Here is a 26,409-nt window from a genome sequence, read left to right as displayed (position 1 = left end):
TACTGTGAGTGGGTGAGGAGAACGCCTTCCAGGGCTTGGCGCGGTGCCTGGCACATCATCAACACCCCACAAACGATAATGGTTAATATGACAAATAAGAATAAACAGCACGAGGGCAGAGCAGTAAAAAGCGAGTGCTTTTTAAAAGTGCGATAAAAAAAATAAGTAAATAAAATAAAAGTGCGATAAGGAATGGTCATTGAGCAGGGCCCCCAGAGAGGACAGACGGTCTCCCCTGCCCTCAAACGCTAGTCACCCCCTCCGGTAAAGCACCAAGGACGACCACAGCCACCGCCGGAGAGTGTTATCTATAAAGTATCTTCTCTTTATTTAAGTTAAACAATTTTCAAGGATGGTTTCCATCTATAAAATGGACAAAGTACAAGCTCTGTACAGCAGTTCTTTTTAAAAATCAACTGGAAAAAAAATTACCAAACTATATTTTGAATTTGCAAAACATACTCACAGAGACCATCATTTTAGCTTTGATGAAGACATAAGAAAGACCACCACAGAGAGGACAACTAGCTTCGCCACGCTTTGCTCAAAGGGCTCTTAGGAAAGAATCTGTACTTGTAAAAACAGGAGTGAGAGGGTGGGATCGTCCCGATGACTAAGAGATAATGCAACCGCAGTAAGTCACTTTGGCACACTGTTGTCTTGTAAACATAGCTCACCTCCAGGGAGCCCTCCCAGCCCCACTTCTGCTCACAACGCCCGCCCACGGGGTCCGAGGCTGCCAGCCGCGCCCCCAGCCCCAGCTCAGGGACGGGGAGCGACCCCAGAAGGGGCCGGGTGGGCCCGTCCCCATGGTACAAGCTCGATGAGAGTTCTGGGTGGGGCGGGGGTATATGGGGGAAGGACTCATCAAGAACCTGACTCGAATTTGTTTTACATCAAAGCCAAATTTGTTTGCTAGCCATGGGGTAGTTTTTGCAAACACTGGCAGTGGCTCACAGGGGACAGGGCCTTATGATGGGACCCAGGTGCTTGGGCTGAGTCCGGTTCCTCCTGCCCCACCTGCATTCAACAGCCTTGTACAGGTACCTGGCCCTCTCCCCGGGGCCTCCCTGTCGTCAAGACCAGCCTCTGAAGACACAGGTAATCCAGCTGTGGCCTCCCTGTCCACTGAAGGTACATCTGGTTGCTGGGCAGAGGGCAAAAAGGAAGCTGCAGGACAGTCCCTGAGCCATGCCTCTACACCCGATCCCGGTGACCTAGAGCAAACACACGTGGGCCTTTTGCAGCGAAGGAAGAAAGACCAATAGCGTCCCCTTGCCTAGAAGAAACGGGCAGGGAACAGAGTGGCACTTCGCAGAATCTTCTGGGGCCAATTCTCACTCTGTGACCCCCCGGGCCCTCCCCGAAGGGGCCTGAGGATGTGCATCTCTGATGCACGTCCCACTCCGCAGCAGCTGGGGGTGGCCTGGGGTGGCCAGCCTCTGTGAGACCGCATGTGTGCAGGAGGGCCACTCCGTAGGGGGCCGGGGACTGCCCTGTCACAGCATGCGGGGCCACTGCAAAGGCAAGGGGGGCTCTGCAGGGACATTCCTGGGCACCTCTTCCTGTCACGACTTAGTTCCTAACTGGCTTGTGGTTATACTGATCTCTGCTTCCTAACGCACACACCTCCTGTGTTGTGTCCAGAATCCTCCATGTCAGCTGATCAGGCATTGGATGGTTTCCGCCCGTCCCAACTCTTGACCCAATGCTCCATGACCCAAAGCAGACACCTGGGCCTGGGAGGGACGGTGTGGGCAGGCCAGATTCCAGAGCCCAGGGACCAGCTCACGGGACACTCACGATTCGCCCAATGCCAGCCTAGGACAGCTTCCTACTGTCGCCTACTGGGAGCTGGGAGGCTGCTGGGTTTTTGTTTTTTCCCTAAGAGAAAAGAAATTTAATTCAAAAAGACCCAAAGTAATGTCTGTCAAAATAAGTAGCCCATCCAGGTTTCCAGATACCAAGGGCACAGAAGGTGGATGCCGACACTTAGCAGTGATTCCCAAGCTGAAGCCGACAGAGGTGCCCGGGCTGAGGCTGGCAGTCCGCAACCCCCCCCCCCAGGACCCCTAGCCTCCTAGAGCCCAGCGACAGGGAAGCCCCCAGCGACAGGGAAGCCCCGAGCGACCCCGTAGCACCTGCTCACTGATGGGGTTCCGGGGGGGGGCAACAGAGCCCGCCTTCCCCACCCCCCCCAAGGGCCCCCTCCCTCTTCCTTCTGGCCGTGAACTAACTGTTGTGTGGGCAATTTACAAGATGAGGACAACCTACAGAAACCATAGGGAACTGACCGTACATTCTTTCTTTATATATATTTATATTTAGTGTCCCACCATAGAAAAGTTCATATTCAAATAGAGCAAGGACGTCACGTGGAAGAGGGGGTCTGTGCTGGGAGGACAGCTGGGAACAGAGGAGCAGGGACAGGGGAATACAACGTAAACCTGCAAAGTGACTCGGTTCGCTGTTGTGGAAACCAGACGTGATTTCGATGGGATCAAAAATGGAGATTTCAAAAGAGTTCTCCCCGGGGTGACGCAGCCACGGCCCCCCTTCCGCCCTCCCTGCCCCGCACCGGTCCGCGCGGGGGCGGCGCCTTGGCCGTCCTGGGGGGCGGGCGGCCGCGGCCTCGGAGGAGGGGCCTGGCCGCCGCCTGCGGGGCGAGGAGAGCGGTTCTCTTTCCGGGCCTCTTCGGTGTCCGCCCAGGCCCCGTGCCTCGCACAAGTTCTCCGACTTTCAGACCATGATGGAATACTGAGGTATATAGTTTCGCAGAAAGTTTAAGAAACGTAATCAAGAACGTGACCTCCAGACTCAGCCGGCGTCGGGGCCCGGCTGGCGCGCCCGGCGGGCTCCGCCTACTGCTGCAGGTTGAGCGTGAACTTCCACTGCTGAGACAGGGCGGGGCCGCACACCTCCACGCTCAGGCCCCCGTTCCTGGCCGCGCGGCTGTCCAGACACAGGTTGCTGCCCACGTGCCGCAGCTTGGAGTTGCCCTCGATCTGTTCCCACTTCTGCAGGAGACAGGAGAGTGCCTTACGATCACGGCACACACAAAACCGCACGGTACACATCCATTTGCGGGGTCTCCTAGCTACACTAAAAACAAAAAAAACCAAGCCTTTTTTTTTTTTTTTTTTGGTGGTGGTGGCCGGGGTTTTGGGGGTGGGGTTCTGATCCTAACGGAGGAGTTACCCACTGCCCCAAGACAAAGCAGCTCCAGGGCCAGCTGAGCGTCCAGGGAAAGAAACCTATGCTCTCTGCCTTGGTTTGCAACTCAAAGCCTCCTTTCTGGGCTGCTAGGGGCCGTGTGCCCTGCCCCACCTCTTCCCTCCTTTGGCTGTCCCCTCATCCAAGCACCAGTGCTCTGGGCACCTGCCCGTCCTCGGTCATCAGGGTAAGGACTTGAGGTAGGGAGTCTCTTGTCGGCAACGTGCATTCATCCACAATAAGGCCTCCTCTGATGCTATTTCACCTCCAGGAAGGAGCCCCAGGAAGCTGAGCCAGCTCAGAGAGGACCCCAATCCTGCCCCTAGCTAGTGGAAGGCAGCCCCTGCTCGGAGCCCGTGGCCCGGGCACCTCCACGCTCCCACTTAGGGCCTTAGGCTCAATTAAACTAGGGGAATGGTGTCAGGTCAAACGAGAGGGAAAGAGATGCCTGAGTGGACAGAATATCATGTTGAGGAACCCGTCTCTATACTGTGTGACTTTCTCTACTAGTCTGTGAGCTCCTTGGTGGGTGTGAGAAACCTGTCTCAGCCACCCCGGGGGCCCCCAGTGCTCTGCGCGGCAGGGACCAAGCAGTATTTGCTCAGTTCCAAATGTGACTCTTGTAAAGCACAGGGTATAACGTCTCCTTATTCGAGTGTGGTCCCCCACCAAGACCAAACCCATCAACCAACCCGACCTCAACCAACCAGCTAACCAAATTCAATCAGCCAACCAACCAACTCACCAATCAACTAACTAATTAACCAACCAAACAAGAAAACAAAGCCCACAGCCTAGCCTAAACGAAGTCTGAGGCTCCCTCACCCCATTGTTCACCCCCATGTAAAAATCTCTAATGTTTGTTCTTTAAAAGAAAAAAAACTATCACACTTTTTTCTCCCAAAAGCTCTCCCTTCATTAATATAGTCTGTGATTCTAATTAATTTTTTATACTGTGTGCACTAAAGCTCCTTTCCGTAAGTATTTTTGCAAATCCTTTTGACACCGTGGAATTGCATTCTCTTCCTGCTGTCTCCTTTCCCCTCTGACTCTGCAAATGCACACAAAACACGACCCACAGACGTGCCTGGAAACCAAATACTCCAACTGGCAAGACGGTGCAGCTTTGAGATAAGATTAGCTGAGGAGCCTCCTCTCAAAGGGCAAATGGATGGGGAGGGGAAGGAGGCAGAGCGAGGCAGAAGGCCCCGGCGCCCCGAGAGCCGGCCTTCTGCACAAGAACAGGAGGCTGGGATGTTCTCGTAAGGACCCTATGATACTCATTCAGGCTGCCCGCTAACCTGGAGCTTCTGCCAACAGTGAAAGTCAGCGCAATCAGATGAGCACGGGGAGGTCACTGCTGCCTGCCGATCATCCCTCCTCTCTGGTTCCCTGGCTGTCAGTCCTCAAGCTGGTCTCCTCCATTGTCATGTAAAGTGTGTATGCGCAGCCCACAGCCCTGTGTCGCTCTGAGTGGCCAGGAATCAGGCCTGACAAAGAATGTGGAATGAATGGAATCTAATTCCCTTCTCTGGAGGGGCTCGGCCTGTCAGGTGTCAAAGCCTCAGCTAAATGCAAGGTCTTTAAAAAAAAAATAACCAAACTCCAGCTCTGGCTCTAATCATGGGTCAGATTTCTGGGCCATCGAGGCTCTGCTGAAACAGCCCCCACACGGCTCTGCACCGGCCGAAGTCTCGGGGTCAGAAGAGCTGTTTGCAGGACGTTTCCACCCCGTGCTGTGAGCCTCTCGGGGGTGTCAGTTATGCTTCCCAAGAACTGGGATGGCACCAGGGACGCCTGTCAGCTCTGGAAACAAGGCAAACTCCTACTGAACTCCTCCAGAGATTAAGTGTCCATCAGAAACCAGGCTGGGGGTCTGCAGTGTAGGGGACAGGGGGCACCCCACGAGCAGGCCAGGGATGGACAGATGCAAGCATTTCCCGACAACCGGGATCTAAGCCAGGCACCTGGTCCCGGCCTCAGTCCTCCCAGGTGACACTGGAGAGGAGGCACTGACTCTGTGGGTCTCAGCCTCCCCTTTGGTGAAATCCGTCTTGGACTAGAAGCCTACTCAGGCTCCTGGCTCTGGTAGGCTCTGTGCCTCAGTTTCTCTACACCCATCTATCTCATAAAAAGAGACTGTACGAGGATAAGCCAGTCTCCACTCGTTGGCACGCTGGAAGGTCCTTTCGTGGCTGCATTTCTATTTCTGACACTAGTCACCACTCCCCCATGGCTCAAGAAAGGGCTTGCCTCCAAGTTACCACGGGGGCTTATGTCAGAGAAGGTAAAAACAATCCGAACTGTTTGGAAAAAGTAATATATACACACAGATACTTGACAGAGAGAGTGTGTGCGTATAAGGTCTCATCTGCTTGAACTTTTATACTCATTTAGCATTTTTATAAATTTAAAAAGCAAAAATATTTAATGAGTAAGTAAGAACATGCAATTTTTCTTTGAAACATCCGGTGGCATGGGAAGAATGAGAATGTCATCAGAAATAAGCAACATCAGACCACCGGCTTAAGAAATAGAGATCTTTCCTTCAGGGCTGTGGGTTTACCAGCACAGAATGAAATGAAACAGAATGAAAACAGCTCCCTTTGGTGATGTGGTTATGAACCTCGCTTTCTTTTCTAGTACTTATTTGTAGGTCAGTGTTTGGCTGACTTCTCGTGGGCCCCGCGCCTGGGCCAAGTTCTCTGCCCGCTGTGGCTGGCCGCTGCCGCACCCCTGCTTGGCCCCCGGGGCTTCCGCAATTCTGTGCAGAAGCTGTGAGCCGGCTGTGCCTCCCCGCTCCCGGGCCTGAGTCTCTGCCTCCACACACAGGGGGTCTGATGAGGCAGAACATGATGGGGTTCCAGGCATCCCGCCCAGCACTCAGACGCACACGTGCACGGCCCCGGCCCCCGGGCCTCTCCCGCGTTCACGGGCATCACCAAACACTTTCAGGATGCCCATGTATGAGTGGCTGCTACAAAGAAGCTTCTGAAGAAGGGACCAGCAGCACTGCTTACCTGCACCTGGAGGTGCTGGGAGCCCCTACCGAGGCCCTCAGCCTGGAGAAGGTGCTTACACACCTTCGTAGGAGCTGAACATACGAATGAGGCCCCTTTCTCTCCAGTGTGGCTAGAGGGTGAGGCCCAGATATAAAGAGATCAATCAAGAAGGTACAGAAGGGGGCCCTGGGTGGCTCAGTCAGACCTCCGACTCGTGATTTTGGCTGGGTCCTGATCTCGGGGTCGTGGGGTCGAGCCCGGGGTTGGGTTGCATGCTCAGCGGGGAGTCGGCTTGGGATTCTCCCTTTCCCTCTGCCCCTCTCCCTGCTGATGCTTTCTGTCTCTTTAAAATAGATGAATAAATGTTTAAAGAAAAAAAGAAGTTATGGAACGACATAACCCGGGATAGGGGGACTTACGGTGGAGCCGCCCACAGGGGACAGGCCAGAAGGCACGCTGCCCAGAGCCGGTGCACGCGGGCGGCACAGGGCCTTCCGAGTGCCCACAGCCCGCACGGAGCACGAACGCCCCGACCGCACGCTCACCCAGCACGGGATTCATGGAGTGCCTGCTGCGTGCCAGGAGCTCCCGGTGCAGCAGGGAACAGCGGACAGCCGGAGCCGAGGTCCGACAGGGCAGCGGGATGGGACAAAGCAGCGCTGCGGTCAAGGCCGCGGTGGGGGGTGGGGAGCAGGAAGGCCCGGCTGAGGGGCAGGGGCGCCCTACCTGTCTGGTGTCGTTCTCTCGGCAGCCCTGCAGCTTTATGACAGAGCCGGGCGCCCGGTCCACCACCGTCAGGCACAAGTCCATGTGCTTCACCGACTTCTCCTTCGTCAAGGCCCATTCCTGGAGCACAACAGCGGAGGTCAGGGCCGCGCCACACGCAGGGCTGTGAGTGACGGGGCCCCGAGAGGGAAAGGGTCATGCTGCTAAGCGGAGACTCCAAGCCCCCAGCCAACGCAGGGCTGACACACGACTTCTTACCGAAGGGCAAATCTCCACCTGGGGGTGCCAGGGGGAGCCTCCCAGCGTAGCACCAAGTTCACCGACTGATGTGACGAAAGGGCTTTGAGAACACGAGTAACTAAGATAAACAGTGTGAACTATTTTAGCCCCTGGTGCAAATCTGAGCGCCACACCCAGTTTTCTACCACGAAAGGTGACCTGGAAACAAAGTGGCCCATGCGTGGATCCCCCAAGGTAGACAGTTCAGGGTCGACTTTTCCACCTGCATTATTTTGGAAAGACTCTGCCCCCCTGCAGGTGTGGTTTGGAAACAGCCTTTATGAATGTGGATTGTAATGTGTGAAAATGATAAATTATACATGGCCCATTTAAGCAAAATATGCAGCACGTAACCTTACTACTGAGCAGTGAGTTGACTGGCTGATGCTCACAAAGGTCTGAGATCCCTAAATCTGTGTACTTACACACACACCCCTTGTGCTAACACCAGGCGCCTACTGTGTGCTGGGCACCACTGTATGCCCCACGAGAGGCTGTTATTACCCCCATTTACAGATGGGAAAACTGAGCCATGATCAAATAGAAACACACACACACACAGGCACACACACCCCTTAAGGGCTGAGAGCACAACCATTTATTCTGAGTGCTAAATAAGACAGTCTTAAAAGGGCAGGAAGCCAGAGAATGGAGAAGATGGGTGAGCGAGGCCCCAGGCAGAAAGTTCTGGGTGGGGCCACAGGTGGGACAGGAGGAGGTAGCTTCCGACCTTCACTCTAGGACCTGACCCTCTCAAAGGGGTAAATATCCAAGTGAGCCCTGAGGATCCAGAAGCAGCCAAGCGTCTTCCAACCCAGAATTCCACCTGGACACACTCCCTACCACTGTGTCCCTTTCTGCTATCTGCCCAGGAAAGCTGCTACGACTCCAGCCATCCTTCCAGCGACCGTCCACGGCGCCCTGCAGTGCCTCAGGTGCTCTCCCAGGGCCCAGCCCACGGCGGTGAACAGACAGTCAAGGCCCCGACCTCACGGGGCTGGCTCTCCAGTGGGGAGAATGGCTCACCCATGAATAAATGTATTATGTAACTTTAGGAGCTACTAAGTGCTATGGAGAAATTCTTTTTCTTTCCTGTTCTCAGGGGACAGAGGTAAGGGAGGGAATAAATTATCTTTTAAAGAAGCCTCACTATTCAGCACCTCGGTTACCTTGGAACAGATGGTCTGCCCTAGACAGGCAGCCCATCTAGGGACTGGAGAAGCCCCTTAGCCTGTTCACGGCTTCCTTCTCTCCTAGCAGGGAGGCAGACTGGGGCCAGTCCCCTCCTTTTCCTTGACTTCAATGTTCTCACCTTTTTTTTTTTTTTTTAATTTATTTATTTGAGAGAGAGAGAGAATGAGAGAGAGCACATGAGAGGGGGGAGGGTCAGAGGGAGAAAAGACCCCCTGCCGAGCAGAGAGCCCGATGCGGGACTCGATCCAGGGACTCCAGGATCATGACCTGAGCCGAAGGCAGTCGCTTAACCAACTGAGCCACCCAGGCGCCCCTGTTCTCACCTTTTAATGAGTGTTTCTCAAAGTGTGCTCCATGAGGGATTCTATGAAAAGTTAGTTTCAGGTCAAGTAAGTTTGGGAAACAGTGAATTTGGGCCACGTTTCTTTCTGCAAAGTCACACATAGGCTTCTCACGGCTCTGGAATGCTGAGCCTAGCAGAACGTGCTCGGACTGTTTTCCTTAGCATCTCTCAGACCTGAGAGCACAGAGCCCTGTCCCCACCTGTCCCCACTGGCAGCTCCTGGCAGGGAGCTCTGCAGAGCATTCTCTGGGAAGGGCCCCACACCGCCCCTGAGGGTCAATCCCAACCTTCCATGATGCTGTCCCTCCACAGCTGGTGCCTTCGAGGCGCCAACGGGCACTCAGCGTCACCAGCACATCAGGGCAGAATTGGGGGCCAAAAGGTCCCAGGAAGGAGCTCATGCACCCCGTCTTTCATGCATTCAGATATGCATCACACCCACAGCGAGGCTCACGTGAAGGAATGGCACCAACCCGCCCCCACTCGTGGGCAAGATTCTAGATGCTTCTTGGAAGCAGGTGTTGAAGAGATGTTGGAAGGGTTGCAGATACCGAGTGAAAGCTCACGTACGAATGTTTCTACAACCTTCTTGCTATTGTGTGCTTAATTATTTTAAAGCAGACTTTACACTGAATTCCAGGAAAACTAATTCAACTGTGCAAACAACAGAGCTGGCTGCCACTTTGTTCTTCTGTTGCATTTCAATGATCTGAATTTGTAAAATAAAGTTCATAAATATTTAAGAATTGCTTTTTTGAGCTGCCACTCTTAAAAAGAGCATGGCCATTAATTTTCCCATTTTCTGTGTGTCTGCTGAGGCTCCGCCAGAAACCAGGTAAGAAACCGTACTCGTTCAGAGCATGGGACCCTATTTGCAGTTAGGAAACGTTATTTACCCTCTCATTTCTCACCCATGTGGCACACCACTCAAAACAGCATCGCCTTCCATCAGCTGGGACGGGACTTACTCACGGAACATCTGCACCAGTAGGCACGAGCCCTGGCTTCCCGCCGCCTCCAGACCCATGCTCGCCAGCATAGTGGCCAAACTATGCACCTGCTGAGTCAAGTGAATGAACACCTGACACCCTCAGTCACACTAGCTACATTCTGAGTGCTCTGTGGCCACATGGGGTCGGTGAGAACTGGACTGCAGGGTGCCGATCTGGAACATTTTCAGCAAACAAAGCACAGCTGGACGGTGCTGATCTAGAAGGCAGCTCTCCGGGCCGCAGGCTGGTCCACGGAGGAACGTGGTCCCCGGTGTGTGGGTGAAGGTACACCACGTGGTCACACTGCCGTTCCCGCACTGGTGTGGCCTCCCCTGCTAGAAAACCCTCACTGTGCAGTTGCTCGTTTAGAATCACCCACCTCAGGAGCTTTCACAAACCCCAGGGCTCTGCGGCCCCAGGCTGATGAAAGCAGGCTTTCTGGGCAGGGGACCCGGCATCAGAATTTCCGGAGAGCTCTCAGGGCGATTCCAGCACAAAACTACGGGGGGAGGGCTCAGAGATGGTAGAACGTTGCTCACTGGGCAGGCAGGGCCGGGTCCTCCTGGCCAGGACCCCTGAGCATGCAGCGGCTGGCCCGGGGGGCACTCAGCAGACATCTGCGGGGAGGAGGGCAAGCTCTCCCCGCCCCAGTGTGAGAACAGCAACGGTCTCCCAACAGCAAAAGGGAAGAGAGGGAACGGGGTGCTCTGCACAGGCCATGCTGCACGCTCTCACCGACAGCCCAAGCCTGGTGGGGTCGCGGCCCAGCACGGTCACCTGTGCGCACAGCTGGGAGCAGCCGCCTCTGGGGGGCATCCGACACCGTCCCAATCTCCTCCTCCCCCCAGAATGGCATCCTGAGAGCAGCTCATCGTCAATGAGCTCCCGTGCCTACAACCATGGTGACTACAACCAGGACAAATTTGAGACAAAAAGGGGGTGCTATGAAAAACTGCAGGGGAGACAGGTGGAAAGCAGCGATGCACTGGGCAGGCCAGGATGCTCAGCCTCCCTGCGGGCTTGTAGAGCAGGGCTCGTGGGCTCAGAGACCAGCTTGCAGGCAGGATCCGGGGATCCAGAGCCACGGCCACCAGCCCTCATGGTGGGGGCGCGGGGGGGGGGCACGACTACCCAGGCCATGGCAGCCTGCTGCCTGGCGGCCACCGGCTTTATTACCAGCTGTGCAGTACAAGGTGCCATCCAACCCCAAGGCCATGCTGAGTGCACAAGAGCCACGCACAGAGCCCGGGACAGAAGTGGGTGCCTGAGACCGGAGAGGGCAGGGTGCAGAGCACCGGGAAATCCTTCACTAACAGCCGCCGTACGTATGTACTTTTCAAATGCACAGTCAGACTTCTCACTGCCCGGTAGAGCTGCTAAAATATGAAGGACTGACCCTCTAACGGTCACTGAATCATCAGAACGTTGTAAATGTGACCGAGGGAAACCCCGGTCATTAAATGGCGGAGGGCGGTGAGGCCAACTTGGAATCAGACAAAGTCTAACAATACAGAAGGTAGATAACTCGGGGCCACGTCTCCTCTGAACTGTAACATGCAGACTGAAGGCGAGCTTGACCCTTCACCCAGCTCCACGTGCAGCAGCCAATTTCTGAATTTCTGCCACCAAGACCAAAAGCACCCTGGGGCTTACTAGACCCCAAAGCACCTCCTTTCTGACGCAGATTAAACTGAGCTCCCGGAGACTCATTAGATGCACTGCGTTTCCTGTCTTCCCAAAGCCTCACTTTTTGGAGGGCAACACTTAAGTATTTTCATTCTGGCTTGGCCACAAACAGATAAAAACCCCTGCCTCTCCCTGCGCCCTCAGCCTCCCTACCTCACACTGAAGGCCCAGACCCCTTCACGCTTCGTCCCTGCACGGTTCCCTGCAGTCAGACCTGCACCACACGGCCCCGTGTCGCCACCGCTGTGTGCATCGCTGGGGGGGACAGAACCACACCCACACGGTCCCCAGCAGGAAGTGGGGCCACAGTGAATTTCAGTGCATCAGACCAAAGGCCTGACAAGGACACAGAGACACTCCTGGCAGGCACGGTGCCCTCCCTCCCTCCTGTCTGCACCCAACAAACTCGGCTGGACTTGAATCTTCCTTCCTCCTCTCCTTCTTCCCTCCCTCCTTATAGCTCCTCCTTCTAGCCAACTCCTCACATCTAGGGACCCACCTATCATAGGTTAAAATACTCAGAATCCACAAGTCAGGCTACCCCCTGAGGCTGGCTCTGTATGCTCACCCAAAGCTCCTAGCCTCTCCCTGGGGCGCATGCACAGGAGCCAGGGGCTGTGCTCTGAGGACAGAGGTGAGACCCTGGAGGCCCGGGTGCGGCATGCACGCCCTGGCCGCTGCCTGAAACCGGCTCTCCCTCCCTTGTCTAATTTAGGATGTCCATACCGGTCCAAGCAACTGCTAAGATGACATCACCAAGTGAAGAGAGGAGGCAAAGCATTTGGGGATTGCAGTCTGCCTAGATACTCCCTGGGGGGGACTCAGAACCAACTTTACAGGAAAACAGGTGCCCTCTTTTAAAAATAGTTCTATTTAAAGAAGGTTCTGGGATTCAATAAATCTGGGATACACTGAGTTAACCCCCCACGCCCACACTTAAACTGTAGGTCCTCTGAAAGCTTGACATATTTTCAAGGAGATAAGAGCACCTAGCATTACCCAAACTCTTTTGTGTACAAAGCCCATATTTTACAAATATCTATTATTTTCTTATGGGAAAACTGCTTTCTAGACATTGTCCTCTGGAACACATAGGCCATGGGTTAGGCCTAACAGGCCTTCACTTCTCTGTCTTGTTTTCATTGAGGACAGAAGTTCAGGGTGGGGGTGTGTGTTATGTTTCCAAGACAAGTTGTGTGTGTATATGTGTGTCAGACTGAAGCTAGTAATTATTAGTATTTTCTATCTAAGCCAGTGTTATCTAATAGGCAGGGACCAATAATGACTTTGGTAGCAGCGACAGGGTCTGTGCCTATTAAGCTGGGACCCAGGCAGGTGTTTATCAGCATGCTTGGAGATCAGACTCAGAGGCAGACACAGAACAGGTGCTTTGGGGACGAGCACGCGCCAAAGGGACGACAGGGGTGGCAGGAAGATGAGGAGGAGGAGGAGGAAGAGGAGGAGATGAAGGCCACCAGCCCTGTAGGCCTGCCTTGACAGAGGGATGCTGGATGTCAGTGTTAACCACTGCGCCCCTCGCTGCGGTAGCAGAGCCTGGCCCGAGGCTGACGGCAGGCTCCACGCGTCTGTCCAGATCTGGGACATCCCACCTGAGCCTGCAGCTGCCTGCTAGTGGGTGACCAGCTGGGGCCAGGTGCTACCTCAGACATCCCGGGTCACAGGAGAAAGGCAGCAGCCAGGACTTGTAAGCTCAGGGCCCCCTCCGTGTTCTCTCTGGGCCTCCAGGGGCTCAAGCCTGCCCCCTCACATACCTGGTTCCCCCCTGCATTGTGACACTCATAGACTCCAACGACACCATCAGCAAAATGTCCCAAAGTGTCCAGGCAGTTGGTTCCCTGCTGCAAGGCCCCAAAAGCTATATCCTGGTGGTCAGGGACCCTGGAAAGCAAGAGGAGAATCATCTGCTTAATTCTGCAGGCCCCCCGGCTCCCGCCCCCCTTGCTCGGTGATTCCGTGTCCAGCAGCAGGAACCATGAGAGGAAGGCCTCAGCCCCCGGCCCCTACCGCTCCTCCCACAGGCGGCCTGTGTCAGCTGGGCGGCATCTCTTGCACATCCTGGATTTCTAACCCTAAGTGAAGATTTCAAGTTGGAGAAGCATTCTTTCCCTATCTGGAAAATGTTTCTGGAAAGGAAAAGCTCCTATATTCTTCAGTGTTGGCCTGTTGGAAGTTCTTTAGAAGAGCAATTCCTGAGGTCAGATCCTGTTGCCTTGAGCTTCCCAGCAGACTTAGGATCTGAGCTTTACCTAGTAGAGGGGGGAACTTGAGTGGCTCTGTCAGGCGGCCTGCCACCAACAGAAACAGGGCACAGTGGGCGGGGGCCACATGCCTCAGGCCTGGACCCGAGTCTGCGCCCGGCCGGGCCCTGTACTGGCTGTGTCATCTCTCGGACCCCCCCCCCCAAGCCTCAGCGCCCCCTCCCGCACAGCGCCTGTAAAGCAGCACTGTCGCACGTATCCCATACGACGTTTCACCGTGAGCACGGGCAGCCCGGTGCCTGGCGCAGGAGGTGCCCAGCAAACGGCAGCGATTACTACACACACAGCACGAGTACTGGGTCGGGGTCTCCCTGGCCGGGCTCGGGTGGGGGCAGGCAGATTCGCCTGCTGCCGTGGTGCTCGATGCTCTGGATATGGTCTTACGTGGCACAGGCCCGATGTCACCCCACATCATGGGCGTCCTCACGGTGAAGCTGCATTTAATGTCACTCTGTCTGGCATCATTACCCAGCAAATCACAGACAACCGTGACGGCAAAAGCAAAGTGGGTACCATTACGGGGCCACGAGGCCCTGGTGAGAAGCACCGCATTGGCGGGGAGAGAGACAATGCCCAGGGGCCTCCCCCGGGTGACCAACTCTGCTCGCAGGCCCCAGCGAAAGCCGTCTGTCACAGAGGGGCCAGAGGGAGGAGAATGTCTGCTCTCCCCGCTCCTCGGGGCGGGGGCACCATGTCGTACACCACTTCTCGGGCACAGGAAACAAACAGTTCCAGGGGCTGATGGCTGTGAAGAGCAGCGCTGGGGCAAAGCCGCATTCTCTAACTCTCAAACAAATCTCTGGGACAAGGGCTCTGAAGGAGCTGTTAGCCCAAAGGATAATGGTGGGGACTCCCGCATTCACGGCCCATGTTGGGGGTGTGCGACCCGCTGGGAAATGCCCGGGCGACATGCAGAATAAGGAATGTGCCGCATTAAAGCAAAATGGTCCGGCAATCCCTTTACGAAGATGAAGTTCGGATGGGTCCCGAAACCCACAGCCCTGCAGCCCTGATGAGGGTCTCAAGTGCTCCCTTAGGACGCAGAGCTCCCATTAATTTAAGATGGAACAGCAGGTGTCGAGAGCAGACGCAGAAGAGCCATCAGCAAGTCTCCTGGAAGGAAGTAGGGGAGTGGCGTAGAGGATTTACTGTTCCGTCTGCGCCCAGGTCGGCACTGACCTCAGCTCCGGATGCTCACTCACAAGGGCAAGACGAGCGAGGAGGGCGAGGCCCTCGGAGCCAGAACAGGGAGGCCGGGCAGACGCACCCGTTGGGCAGGGAGGGCCCAGAGAGCACACCGGGGTGGGGTGGGGGGAGCTGGGCGCTGCTCCTCGGGTGGCTTACAGAGCCCATGAGACAACAGCCCTTGTCACTTAGCCCCTGTCCTCTCACCAACAGGGCATGACTAAATGAGGCGCCACCTGGGACCGTTCCCGCCTCTGTGGGGAATGGGAAGGTCATGCAGCAGGAGGCCACCATTCAGGGAGCGTGTTCTCAGGGGTGCTTAGGGACAGCTGTGGGGTGAGCCCCAGCTCCCGGCCTCTCACCAGGGGCACAACCTTCACTTGTCACTTTTTGGGGCCTCCCCGCCTCTCTGACATCTGCAGCTCCTAAGCCCTTACAAAGCGAGACCCTGATCCCTAGCGGCTTACCTTAGTTCTGGGTAGACATTTTCCAGGTACCACTTGAAAGGCTTGCAGCTAAGTTTCTTCCTGAGCTCCAATCGGCTCTGAATACTGGAGGACAGGGAAATAAGATTCCTTTACCAATTTTAAGAATGGACAAGCTCCCTACATCAAATCTGGAAAGCTGCTGCTGAGAAGAGGATTGAGGCAGGCGGTGGAGCTTGGACTGTCCACACTCCTGTCCCTGCGGCCCTGGCCCACCTCCCACGCGCCTCCTGCCTTGGGTCCTCGCCCGGCCTTGAGCAGAGGCCCCTGCTTTGGCACCTGGGTGACAGTTCCCGACTCTGGCAGCAGAATGGTTCGTGGGGTGCGGGATGACCACAGGCTCCCCCCACCCCCCGGGATCCCAAGTAAAGCAGCACGAGAGGGCTCAAGTGACACTTACTTTCCATAAGGAACGTTTCTGGCAGAAGGCACTGCTGCGTAATAGAAATTTTTGTATTCGTCCATCCAGACCTCTGCTGCCCGGCGGGTGTTACTAGAAACAAAATAAATCTCCTTGAGCTGTGATTTGCTTCCTTTCCATCAGCATCACTCCGTGTGCACTTGTCTGTTTGGAGGGATACTTAGGAAGGTCCTCCAAGGTGGGCCGGCAGCTGGGGCAGGGATGCAGAGCAGGCCATCTCCCTGCTCGGCACCCAGGCCCGGATTTGCAGGTAGCGGGCATTCAGCGGGTGCTTACTGAACCAACAGAACTCGCCTTCTCATCTTTCACAGAAACAGATTGTCAAAGAGCAAAAGTCAGAGTTAGAACTGCAGCACGGGCAGGTCCCGGGAGGAAGAGACTGGAGCTGGACCAGCGAGAAGGACGCGGAGTGTCACCACGGTAACCTGCATTATGTACGCACAGGAGGCTGGCATGGAAGAGTACAACCAAGAAATCCTTGGCCTCTATGGTCCTTCTCATCACGGCTGTCACATTACTAGATAGCTCTGGGGAAAAGTTACAAATAGATAAGAATTACTATTAAAAAGACTTTATTCCCTGCAGACCTGAGCTGAGAGAGTGTCCTGTTTGGACAAGGAAGAGTGATGGGAAGGGGAGAGAAGCCTTCTGCCCCACATCTGGGGCTCCGACTGACCACACTGTGCTAGAGGGACCCACATAGAGCGGCCTTTTCTGCCACGCAAGAAAACCACGTGCTCCAATCTCAAAACCATGATGCGTGATCATTTAAGGCCACTGCAACAAGCTACTTCTGCATATACGGCCGGTGTGCAAGGCTCCCACGTGCGTGGGCGTCAGCACCTGACCCTGCCCACATTGTTCTCACACACGTATGAAGCAGCATTCATACCGTGAGCCTCTTTGCTCCCGTGTCCTGGACTCGGTTCCAAAGTAGACTCACTCCTCCTTGAGAACCCATATGGAAGACATTATGTTCTTCCAAAATAAATACATTAGGGAGGCAATGTTCACCTTTGAAAAGAATTCCTTTTCTCTACCAGAAAGGTCTCTTTTAAACGGTGAGCCTTTCAAATTACCTGAGCTACGATTATTAAAATAATTTCTACTCGGGGCATCTATCTTTCACAGTGATGTATAGCCCTTTTTTTCTCTTCGTGCAATAGAAGATGAACTGTTGTAAATGCCATTTACGAGACAGGCAGGACCATATGAATGAACACACCCCCTCCTCTGATCCGGCAGTTCCCACTTCTAGAACTTTACCTCAAGGAGAATATATAGCTGAAGATATGCTCACTTCAGCATTACTTATAATGGTAAAAAAAAAATTTTAGAAACCCTATGACCATCGACAGGGAAATGATGAAATAAATGGATGACTCTGCAGTCACTGAAAATCCTGGTGGACATTTGACCTGCTGCCGTGGAACGATGTCCCCCTGGCTGGTTGTTGGGTGAGAGACCAGGGCACGGGAGGTCTGTGTGTGCAGGGAGGAGAAGGGAGGAGGAGGGACGGGAGGGGGGTGAGAGATGGGCCCGCCACATTATAAGACTGCTCTCTTTGGTAATGAGATTGAGGATATTTTTTACTCTCGCCCTGTAAGAAATACATATGTACAGCCATGTGCATCTAAAGATTTGAAGTGCCTGGGATGCTGGAACATAAGCATTATTTCTCAGACGAGCCATTAAATACTCTTACTGGGATTTTGGAGGCTTCCAAAGTGGCTCATGCCTCAATTTACGCCCAATCCCTAACCTGCTGTGCGACTTCAGTGCTCTGGGACTTGGACTGCTCATCAGTAAGATGAAAAGGATTGGATTCAAGCATCTCCTAGGTCCCTTTTAGCCCTAATGGCTTCAAGGTTTTGTGAATTCCAATCACACAGTGGTTTTGAATCACTTAAGTCATTAAGTAATTAAGTTATTTCTTAATTCCTGAATGCAATGCAACACCTTTCTACTTACTCGAGAAAGATATGGACGCAGCCTCAACGAGTCGGCTCCATATGCTACTCAGTGCTAGTTTCAGTTCATTCATTTCAACGTTTATTGGGTACCTGCTATATGCCAAACAGTCCTCTTGGTGCTATGACTACCTTGGCCCCCAGAAGGGTTCACTTTGATTTATCCGGCTTCTCCTCGCTTGCGCTTCCCCTCCGCCCACCCGTATACTCAGGGCAAAGCAGCTCTACCAGGAAGCAGGCAGCAGAGAGAAAGTGTGATTCGCATGGGCCAGCTCCGCTGCCTGGCGGTAGTGACAGAAGAAAGTTCCGTAAGAAACTAACTTTAAACCATTGGTTTCCTCTATTTAATTTCAATCGTATTAGTAAAGTCTTGCCATTAACTCTACACCTAAAACCACTTTAAATATCCATCTAAGGATCTACCCCACGGCCACACTGCTATTCTGATTGGGACCTTCCCCGCCCCCGGGGGAAACTCTAATTAACATACCACTCAAGCACACACACAACGCCCTCCAGTCTCTGCAGGGGTTTGTGGGAAGCTAACTGGAAATGCAGTGAAAAACAAACCACCTGGATCACTCTCAAAATGGTCTTAAGGGATGTGGCTGCCATCACCAGGGACAGGAAGTAAGAATTTGCAGGTGGGGGCGCCTGGGTGGCTCAGTCGTTAAGCGTCTGCCTTCGGCTCGGGTCATGATCCCAGGGTTCTGGGATCGAGTCCCGCATTGGGCTTCCCGCTCTGCGGGAAGCCTGCTTCTCCCTCTCCCACTCCCACTCCCCCTGCTTGTGTTCCTGCTCTCGCTATGTCTCTCTCTGTTAAATAAATAAAATCTTTAAAAAAAAAAAAAAAAAGAATTTGCAGGTGGGTCACATTGTCTTACCCTTTCAGTGCAGGTGCCCACGTGCACACCCAGGGGTGGTAAAACAACGTGAAGACCCCACTGGGGCTACTTGCTCCATTCATTCATTCATTCATTCACTCATTCATTCATCATTAACTTACTCACTGACAGACTAACCTACACAAATGAGATCAGCCTCCACACCCTGTTCTGTTGCCCATTTTAGAATCTGTACCTAATGGACAAATTGCGGCGACCTAGACACTAGCTGCCCCTATGGATCTAGATTAAAAAGATCAATGTGTGGTGACGACATGGAGTCTGGAGCCCAACTGCCCAAGTGGCAACCCAGCTCTGGCACTTTCTGGCTGCGTGAACTTGGACTGAGGGACTGAAACTTTTTGTGCCTTGGTTTCCTTTATAGCACTTCTTCATTCATAAGGTTTTATGAGAATGATGTAAGCTAGGATTTGTCAAGTACTCAGAACAGCCAGACGCACACAAAACACTATATAAGTGTTAGCTATTTGTGAAGTCCCAAATTTTTAAATCATGAAATACTTATACCTTAATGCCACAGATTAGAGAAAATCAGAGAGAACTTGGAACTGGAAAGGGATCTCAGAAATAATGTAATTCTACCTCCTTATCTTTTAGCTGAGTCCATGGAGGCAGAGGGCCGCAGAACCTCACAGAAGGCCAGCAGATCTCTGCTGCCCCAAATATGGAAAGCCTGGGTCTGTCTTCTCTCCAGGCCTCTAGTGTTCAGGCTCCTGGGCCACAGAACAAGAGTGAGGAAGTTTCCCTTCTAAAGAAGAGTGCTTTTAAAAAAACAAAGCGTATAAAGCAATGTTCTGTGTATGTTAACAGATTCTTAGAATTCTAAGGGCCTGCCATGTGCTGGTAGTGACCAATGGCTTTGATTTGGGTATTTGATATGTCTACCCAGGAGGTTTTGGGGAGGAATCTCACGTTGTCCCTGGGAAAAAACATATCAACCACTGTTTGATTTTGTAGAGCTCACTGGATAAGAACATATTTTTGTTTCTAATAAAAAGCAGTAATGAAGTTAGATCTAACATTCGAGAAAGGACAGGCTTTTGAAAGAAGATAATTTGGTCAGAAGTTACTTGCTATTTGGCTTCATTTAAGTTTCCCAGAACCCAGAGTCTCTATGCTAAAACTAACTTCTATGTAATACATGTGTATTGTGCGATCTGTACTTTGAATCAAGGTTTTAAAATGCTATACAAGAGATAAGCTAGTCATTCTCCCCAACTCATTTCCACCGTCTCTCAAGTGCTCCTAGTTTGGTGGGGGCAGCAGGTCAGCAAAGCTGTAGGACCGAAGGCCAAGGACTTGCTCTTAATTCCTGGCTCTCGGTCCCCGGCCACTGCCAGGCCACTGCCTGCCGGAAGGTGGCTGGAGCCTGGCGCCCCTGGGTCCAGGCCACCTCCTCTCAGCCCTGGGCCACTGCAACAGCAGTCTTACAAGTGTCCCCGCCCCTGCTCCTGGAGAGGAGGGGAGGGACACCTGCACCATCATTTCCTCCTGGTGTCACCTCGCTCTCTAAAGCTTAAAACAGAGAAGTCAGGTAACTGCTCAAAGGTCAGGCGCCTACAGCGGCTTCCCCCCGGCCTCAAAACAACCTCCAGTTTCCCACAACCCACAGGGGGGCTTGGCTGGGGCCGGTCTAGCCCCCCATGCTGTCTACTGTCCCCTCATTCTCTAGGCTCCAGTCCCACCTGGGGTCCTCCTGCTCTGAAGTCACACTGACCTTGGCACCAAGGACCTGCTCGTCCTGCAGGGAGTCCACAGCTCCTCCCTCCCACCTCTCGGGGGTCCCCTGGCTGCACGACACCCTGCCAACCTCTCCCCCTGTTCCTCTCATGCTCAACCACGTGACCATGTTTTATCTGTTTCATGGCATTTATCAGTGGTTGTGATCATCTTATTTAGCTATTCGAATACTGGGCTGACTACTCCCACCTCCCGGAGGCCAGGCGGGCTGGCTTGTATGCTGTTTTATCTTTAGCATCGAAAAGAATTCCCTAGAAAAAACCGTGGGCCCACGACTGGTAATTTGCCTATTTTCTTCGGAGAGCTCTTCATTTGGCATCTTTATGTTGCTAAAATGTATCTATTATCTATCACAGATCCTATCTACATGCCGTGTGGATTTCCTGGCTTGAATTCAGTACGGCTTAACTTACACACTGTTCACACATTGTTCCTTGGATGGTAATACATACAAAAAAAAACAAGCTCCTCTTCTCTACAATCATGTTTCCTCATACATTTCTGGGGTTACAGTTGTATGAGCTTTCCCACGTGTACAGATCGGTGTGATGACCAACACATCAGGATGCAGCACGGCACCCTCAGCCCGGCCACCACGCCGGCTGCCCCTCTGTGGTCACTCCCCCCACCAGCCCTGTCCGCCCTCCATCGTTGTAGCTGCGTCTTTCTGAGACTGTCCTAGAAGTGGGATTGTAGAGGATGCGACTTTTCACTCAGCACACTGCCCTCCAGAGGGACTCGCATTGCTGTGCGTATGGGTGATCCTTGTCAATGGCGTGTGGTGTCCCAACGAAGGACACCTGTTTCCACGCAGCCCCAGGTTAAGTGCCGTCTGGGTAGTGGTCCCCAATGGCCTTGTCATGACCACTTACCGGGCAAAGACCGTGCCACTGCCACCTGGGAAAGTGTAGGGGTGCTGCTTCCGGAACACGTGTCCCACGCGGCTGCAGGGGACGATCTCCAGGCTGCCACCACACTGCCACACGCGGAACGAGATCTCTGAGACGAGGAACGAGACAGGGTGACGCACAGAGCGTACCAACGCCCACCCACCACCATCCCATCGAAGGGCTCTCATGCCCTCAACGGCCGAAGGAGATGGGGATAAGGAACCTGCCTCCCTCCAGAACATGGTCCTGAACTTTCTACAGTGGAGACATCCGACACACCCTGGGTCTCCCGGCTCCATGGCACGATCCGCAAAGTAGGTACAGGCGGATGTGGTAATCAGCTTGATGCTAGTGACTATCTCACAAAGTACACATATGGCATATCATCAAGTCGTGTACCTTAAATGTATACAATTTCAAATTGTCAACAGGACCTCAATAAAGTTGGAGACACAAAAAAAATCGAACAAAAGTTCACACTCGGGTTCACTAGGAGGGTGTCTCCACAACAGTGTTGTTTTACAGAAATATAAAGTGACGTAGACAAAAAAGAAGAAAAATCTCAAACACATTACCTATGCTGGGACATGTGCGATCTTAGATTTTAGCACAGATCTGAATTATGGAAGCCAATGAGATCTATGTTACCAAATCCCATGTTTTCATTAAACAATTCTATTCCAAACTCAAGAGAGAGAGACCACATGGAAACAGTTTTCAGATTCAGATGAGACGCCTTGAGACAAATGTGAATCTTTGGTCTATCCTGAATATAAAGGACCCTGGGGAATAAGACCATGCATGTCCATATAGCATCATAGTATCGACCAGTGAAATGCTCAAACTGAATACTTCACTAGCTGGTTTGTGACCACGGGGTATGACATTTGCACTTGCTTAGTATCAACACTATTAGAAAAGGCATCTCTGAAGGTGCATAAACATCAAAAGGCATGAAATGCCCACACAATGAAACTTTGATCTTAACTACAACAGGCCACTGTATATGCTGTCTTCTCTAAAACTTACTTCTGTGCACTGAGCACTACTATGCACCTGGGCTTTCTCCACCCAAGAGAAAAAATGCTTTTCTTAAACTTCAAAATTTACCCTTATTCATAACTACATTATTAGCAGGCTTCAAGTCACCTGGGAAGTTCACAGGTGTCTCTTGGACTATGGTAGTGACCAAAGACGCTTCAGTAACTCACAGATCCCTCAAAGCTGGCCACGGAGTTCACCAGCAGCCAGTCACCAGTGGTTCCCCTGCTTGGACACAGAATCGACCTAAGGAGTAACGAGATGCTCAGGGCTGGCACTGCTCAGGCCAACGTCAACACACACACCGCCCTGAGCATCTGTACTCGGGCAAAGCTCGGCACGTGGCTGGCCCGTTTGGAACAGCCTGGTACCGTCTGACCAGGCACCTGTCCTCACCACCAACCATCCGAGTGCCTGCAGCAGACGTCGTGGTTGGTATAAAAGGGCACTTCCTCAACATCAAGAACACAGTGAGGAGGCAAGACAGAATCCCCAGAATTAGCCATCACTGCTGCAAGTATAGAAGGATCAGAAGTCAGGTGGGATTACCGCAGACCCCGAGTGAGGTGCTGGGGAAATCCTCCAGACAAGGCCTCGTCTGTGACAGCAGGAGCCCAGACTGCACAGCTGAAGGTGCATAACTCCCACTTGGACAGAACAGCAGGAGCTCCTAGGACTGGGTCCGGCAAGCTGAAGTATAGGAAACACCCCACTGGCTGGAAATGAGTGATCCACACAGCTGTTACAGGCCTTTCATAACCAATTCCCTCACAGCCTTGAGAAATGTAAGGTCATGACCACCCAAGCCTCTGCAATGAAGGGCTTCTGACTTTCTTTCTTAGCGTCCAACAACACTTTGAATAAGAAGTTCTCTGTATTTCAGGACATAAAATTTAAATATACGTTTGCCTAACTGGAACATTCAAACTTGGGGGCTAGGAAGGTCCTGTGCCTTCTCTATGGGAAAGCTGTTAAACCAGGAGGGGGGATCCAGTCAGGGATCTGGCTGGAGATTCTGAAGGCCACATACAATTACAATTACATTCAGCTCTGATTTCACTTGAACTCGGCGACACGCTACAACGTGTGAATGGTTCCTCAAGATAACTTGGTGGATTTTGAGTTAGGCAGTTTGTGTTTGCAGCTTGGCCTTTGCTCTGAGATCTTAGGCAAGATCTTGGTCCTTCAAGAAAGCATGAAATGAAGTGTACGGAGTTGTCAAAAATCTTTATGTTGTGCACCTGAAACTAATGAAACTGTAACACTGTGTGTTAGCTATCCTTTAATTAAAAAAAAAAAAAAGCGTAAAATGAACTAATATACTGGAAGCAGATAGCCTCTATCCTAATGCTGTGGGGACACGAACGAAGGACAAATATGCCCAAGGAGGCTGTCCCCTGTGTCTCCCACGGGCTCAGGATCAGGTTCTTCGACTTTTTAATTGCTTACATTAGGCCCACACGACCAGCTAGGAAAAGTGGAAGCTGCAGCAGTTCTTTAGTTTGGGGGGGCGGGTGTATTTGGAGGAGGCGGTTTTGGATTTTACTCCTGCACCCCTGCACCCCACCTCTCCCGACACACATCCACGCACACCTCGCAGTCTGGACAGCTGCCGGATGTGCAGCCAGCGCTCAGAGAAAGAAGTCACAGCAGTCTCAGAAAGAAAGAATCAGACTGGGGACTTCCCTTGCTGGAATCTATATGCCTGCTTGACCTCTGAAGACAGTGGGAAGACTCATCGGGAGTGGCTTTACCGAGCTAGGCAAGGGGAGGGAAGGTGCCAGATGGGGCCCAGGCAGGGGCCCTGCCCGCCCCACCCTGACCCCAGGCCCCTCAAGCCCTTCTGGGGAACCTCCCCTATGGCACAGCTCCATGAATATAAAACCAAACCACCACCACCAACAAACCAACAACAACCAAACCAGGTCATTTAAGAAAACTCTCCCCCTTCTTCTGGTCTCTCTGTGAAATGTCCCATTTGATGCTTCAGTCAACACTCTACCCTGTGACACAAAGGCTGGCCGCCACCTCATCCGCCTAATCCATGCTTTCAGGTAATAGCACACATTTGAAAATCACTCGGTGGCTTCAGGAGATGGTCACCTAAGTGATGCACTGTCCTACTGGGGGGTCCTGGCTGGCCGGGTCTCCACGAAGCCATCAGGAGACGTCTGCGGAGCGAGGGTGACTGAGAATTCTCAGAAGATTAATAATACTTCTGAAGCCTTTCGTGCTCAAACGACTTTAATACAAGTTCTCCCTACCTGTCAACGTATCGTTAAAAAAACCAAAAGGAGTTTGACTCATGGTCCTTTGTCCCAGTGTAGTTACTGAGCCTAGAGAAGCTTTCAACATCAAACCATGGCAGACAAATGCTCTGCAGCGGAGATGTTATCACGAACTTTCACATCATAAAATGAGAGAAAAATAAAAGGCTAGTCTCGTTTTTTTTTTTTCTTTTAAACAAAAAAAATATCCAAGTTTCTGTTACAGGTAAAACTACTAAAAATGACAGTGACGTCATGTGTCCCCCCTTGTCCCTGCCCTGCTTTCTCCCAGGGCACGCCCACCCACGGCCGGTGTAATGAATTCAACAGCATCAGTGGCTGAGGAGACTCAGTTCGGAACCCCCGGCAGAAAACCCTAAACAAACAGTAAAACAAAATAAGAAGAGTCTTTCTATCTTAATGCAATAAATATGATGCGGCTAGTAATGCAGACAGAAGTCTATAAAATTTCATTGGCCGTAAACCTAAGGAAAACTGATTTGCATGGGTTATTAAAAACAAAAACCAAAAAAAATCAAACCAAATTAGAACCGTTCACAACATAGTCAAGAAGGGCTTAAACGCCAAGGCCTCTCAGCTCTGTGTGATTTCCTGCATCACAATTCATCCACCCCACGAGGCTGGCCCGGGCTGGTTTCCACCCCACATGGTGGAACACGGATCCCACAGCCTGTTCCCCACGTTTGGAAGCTCTCTGTCCAAACCCTCGGATCCAAAGGATGTTAAAGAATTTGCCATTCCCTTCAAGGAGACTGCCTGTCTTCTAGCATCCTGCGCTCTAACTTAGGGCGACAGACTTAACGCCCAGCCCCAGACACTGTAGTGGAAGCGATGCTATTTATACTTACTCAGGGACTGACGGTGTGTGATGAATGGTGATTGAGGTCTTTACAGTTGTTTTTTTTTTTTTTTTCCAACTGGCTCCCTGCATACCACCTGCTCTTGCCTAACAGCCTCCTCAAAGCTTCCACTTTTCATTTTGAAGCCCTTGGTGGGTAGGAAAAGGCCATCCAATTTATCAGAATTGGAAAGCGAAGACACAGGCTCTCACGTACCCAGGTTTTCTCCTCCCCACACGTCCATCATCATGTCATACTTCCCCAGTTCTTCAAAGTAGAGCTTGTCCATCACGAAGAGCCCGCCAGCAATCATAGGGGTTCTGAGAAGGTGGAGAGGGTGGAATGGGAGAGGGGGATGGGCCAGAGGTCAGGGTTAGATCTGCATTCTAATACCAAGGTCAGGTCTACAAGCTGACCTTAAAAACCCCGGTGCAGCCATGGCTCCCCATTTGGAGCTCGGGATGCTCTCACTGCTGACTTCAAATGCCTCCCACCCGCCCTGCTCAGGCACTCTCACCGCGGAGTAGTGTCCCCTCCGAGAGAGTGACCGTTGGAGCTGGGGGCACTCACTGACAAGCAGCCCTAGGCAAGTACTTGGGCTCTCTGTGCCTCAGTTTCCTTAGAGGATTTCAAAAAACCATACGTACAAGCCCTCAGCACACTCGGGAAATGCTCGCTAGTGTCAGCTAGCCTCCTCCTCATCCTGGAGCCGGTTCCTCCCGTTAGCGGGGACCATCACTGCTGTGCTTCCTCAGCCTGGGAGGAGGCTAACTGAGCCCCTACTTCCTTCCCAGGAGATGCCCTGAGAACTCAACTTCGAGTGCTGGAGGTCTAGAGCACACTGTCATGTTGGATAAATGCTAGCGAGTGCCGGTGGTCAGTGTGGGTGGTCAGTGCCCGGAAGTCAGTGCCGGAGGTCAGTGCCCAGAAG

General features: G+C 52.6%; 1 protein-coding gene across 3 annotated transcripts in view; it reads right to left on the bottom strand.

Annotated features, from left to right (window-relative positions):
• Positions 1-304: 304 nt before the first annotated feature.
• Positions 305-26,409, bottom strand: part of GALNT2 (polypeptide N-acetylgalactosaminyltransferase 2) — a 182,773-nt gene continuing 156,668 nt past the window's right edge. For all 3 annotated transcript variants that reach the window (XM_035008429.1, XM_035008430.1, XM_035008431.1), the window contains 7 exons: positions 25,695-25,798; positions 21,293-21,419; positions 15,785-15,877; positions 15,367-15,450; positions 13,208-13,334; positions 6,942-7,061; positions 305-3,017 (listed from right to left, as the gene is read on the bottom strand). In XM_035008429.1, the coding sequence (XP_034864320.1) occupies positions 2,862-3,017; positions 6,942-7,061; positions 13,208-13,334; positions 15,367-15,450; positions 15,785-15,877; positions 21,293-21,419; positions 25,695-25,798 (811 nt within the window). In that variant the 3' untranslated portion in view covers positions 305-2,861. The remainder of the gene's footprint in view (positions 3,018-6,941; positions 7,062-13,207; positions 13,335-15,366; positions 15,451-15,784; positions 15,878-21,292; positions 21,420-25,694; positions 25,799-26,409) is intronic.

This window comes from Mirounga leonina, unplaced genomic scaffold (genome assembly GCF_011800145.1).
Source record: "Mirounga leonina isolate KUSES-001 unplaced genomic scaffold, KU_Mleo_1.0 Mir_152, whole genome shotgun sequence".
Taxonomy (NCBI): domain Eukaryota; kingdom Metazoa; phylum Chordata; class Mammalia; order Carnivora; family Phocidae; genus Mirounga; species Mirounga leonina.
The sequence above is the reverse complement of the archived record's forward strand: the minus strand, read 5'-3'. Positions and strand labels throughout refer to the sequence as shown.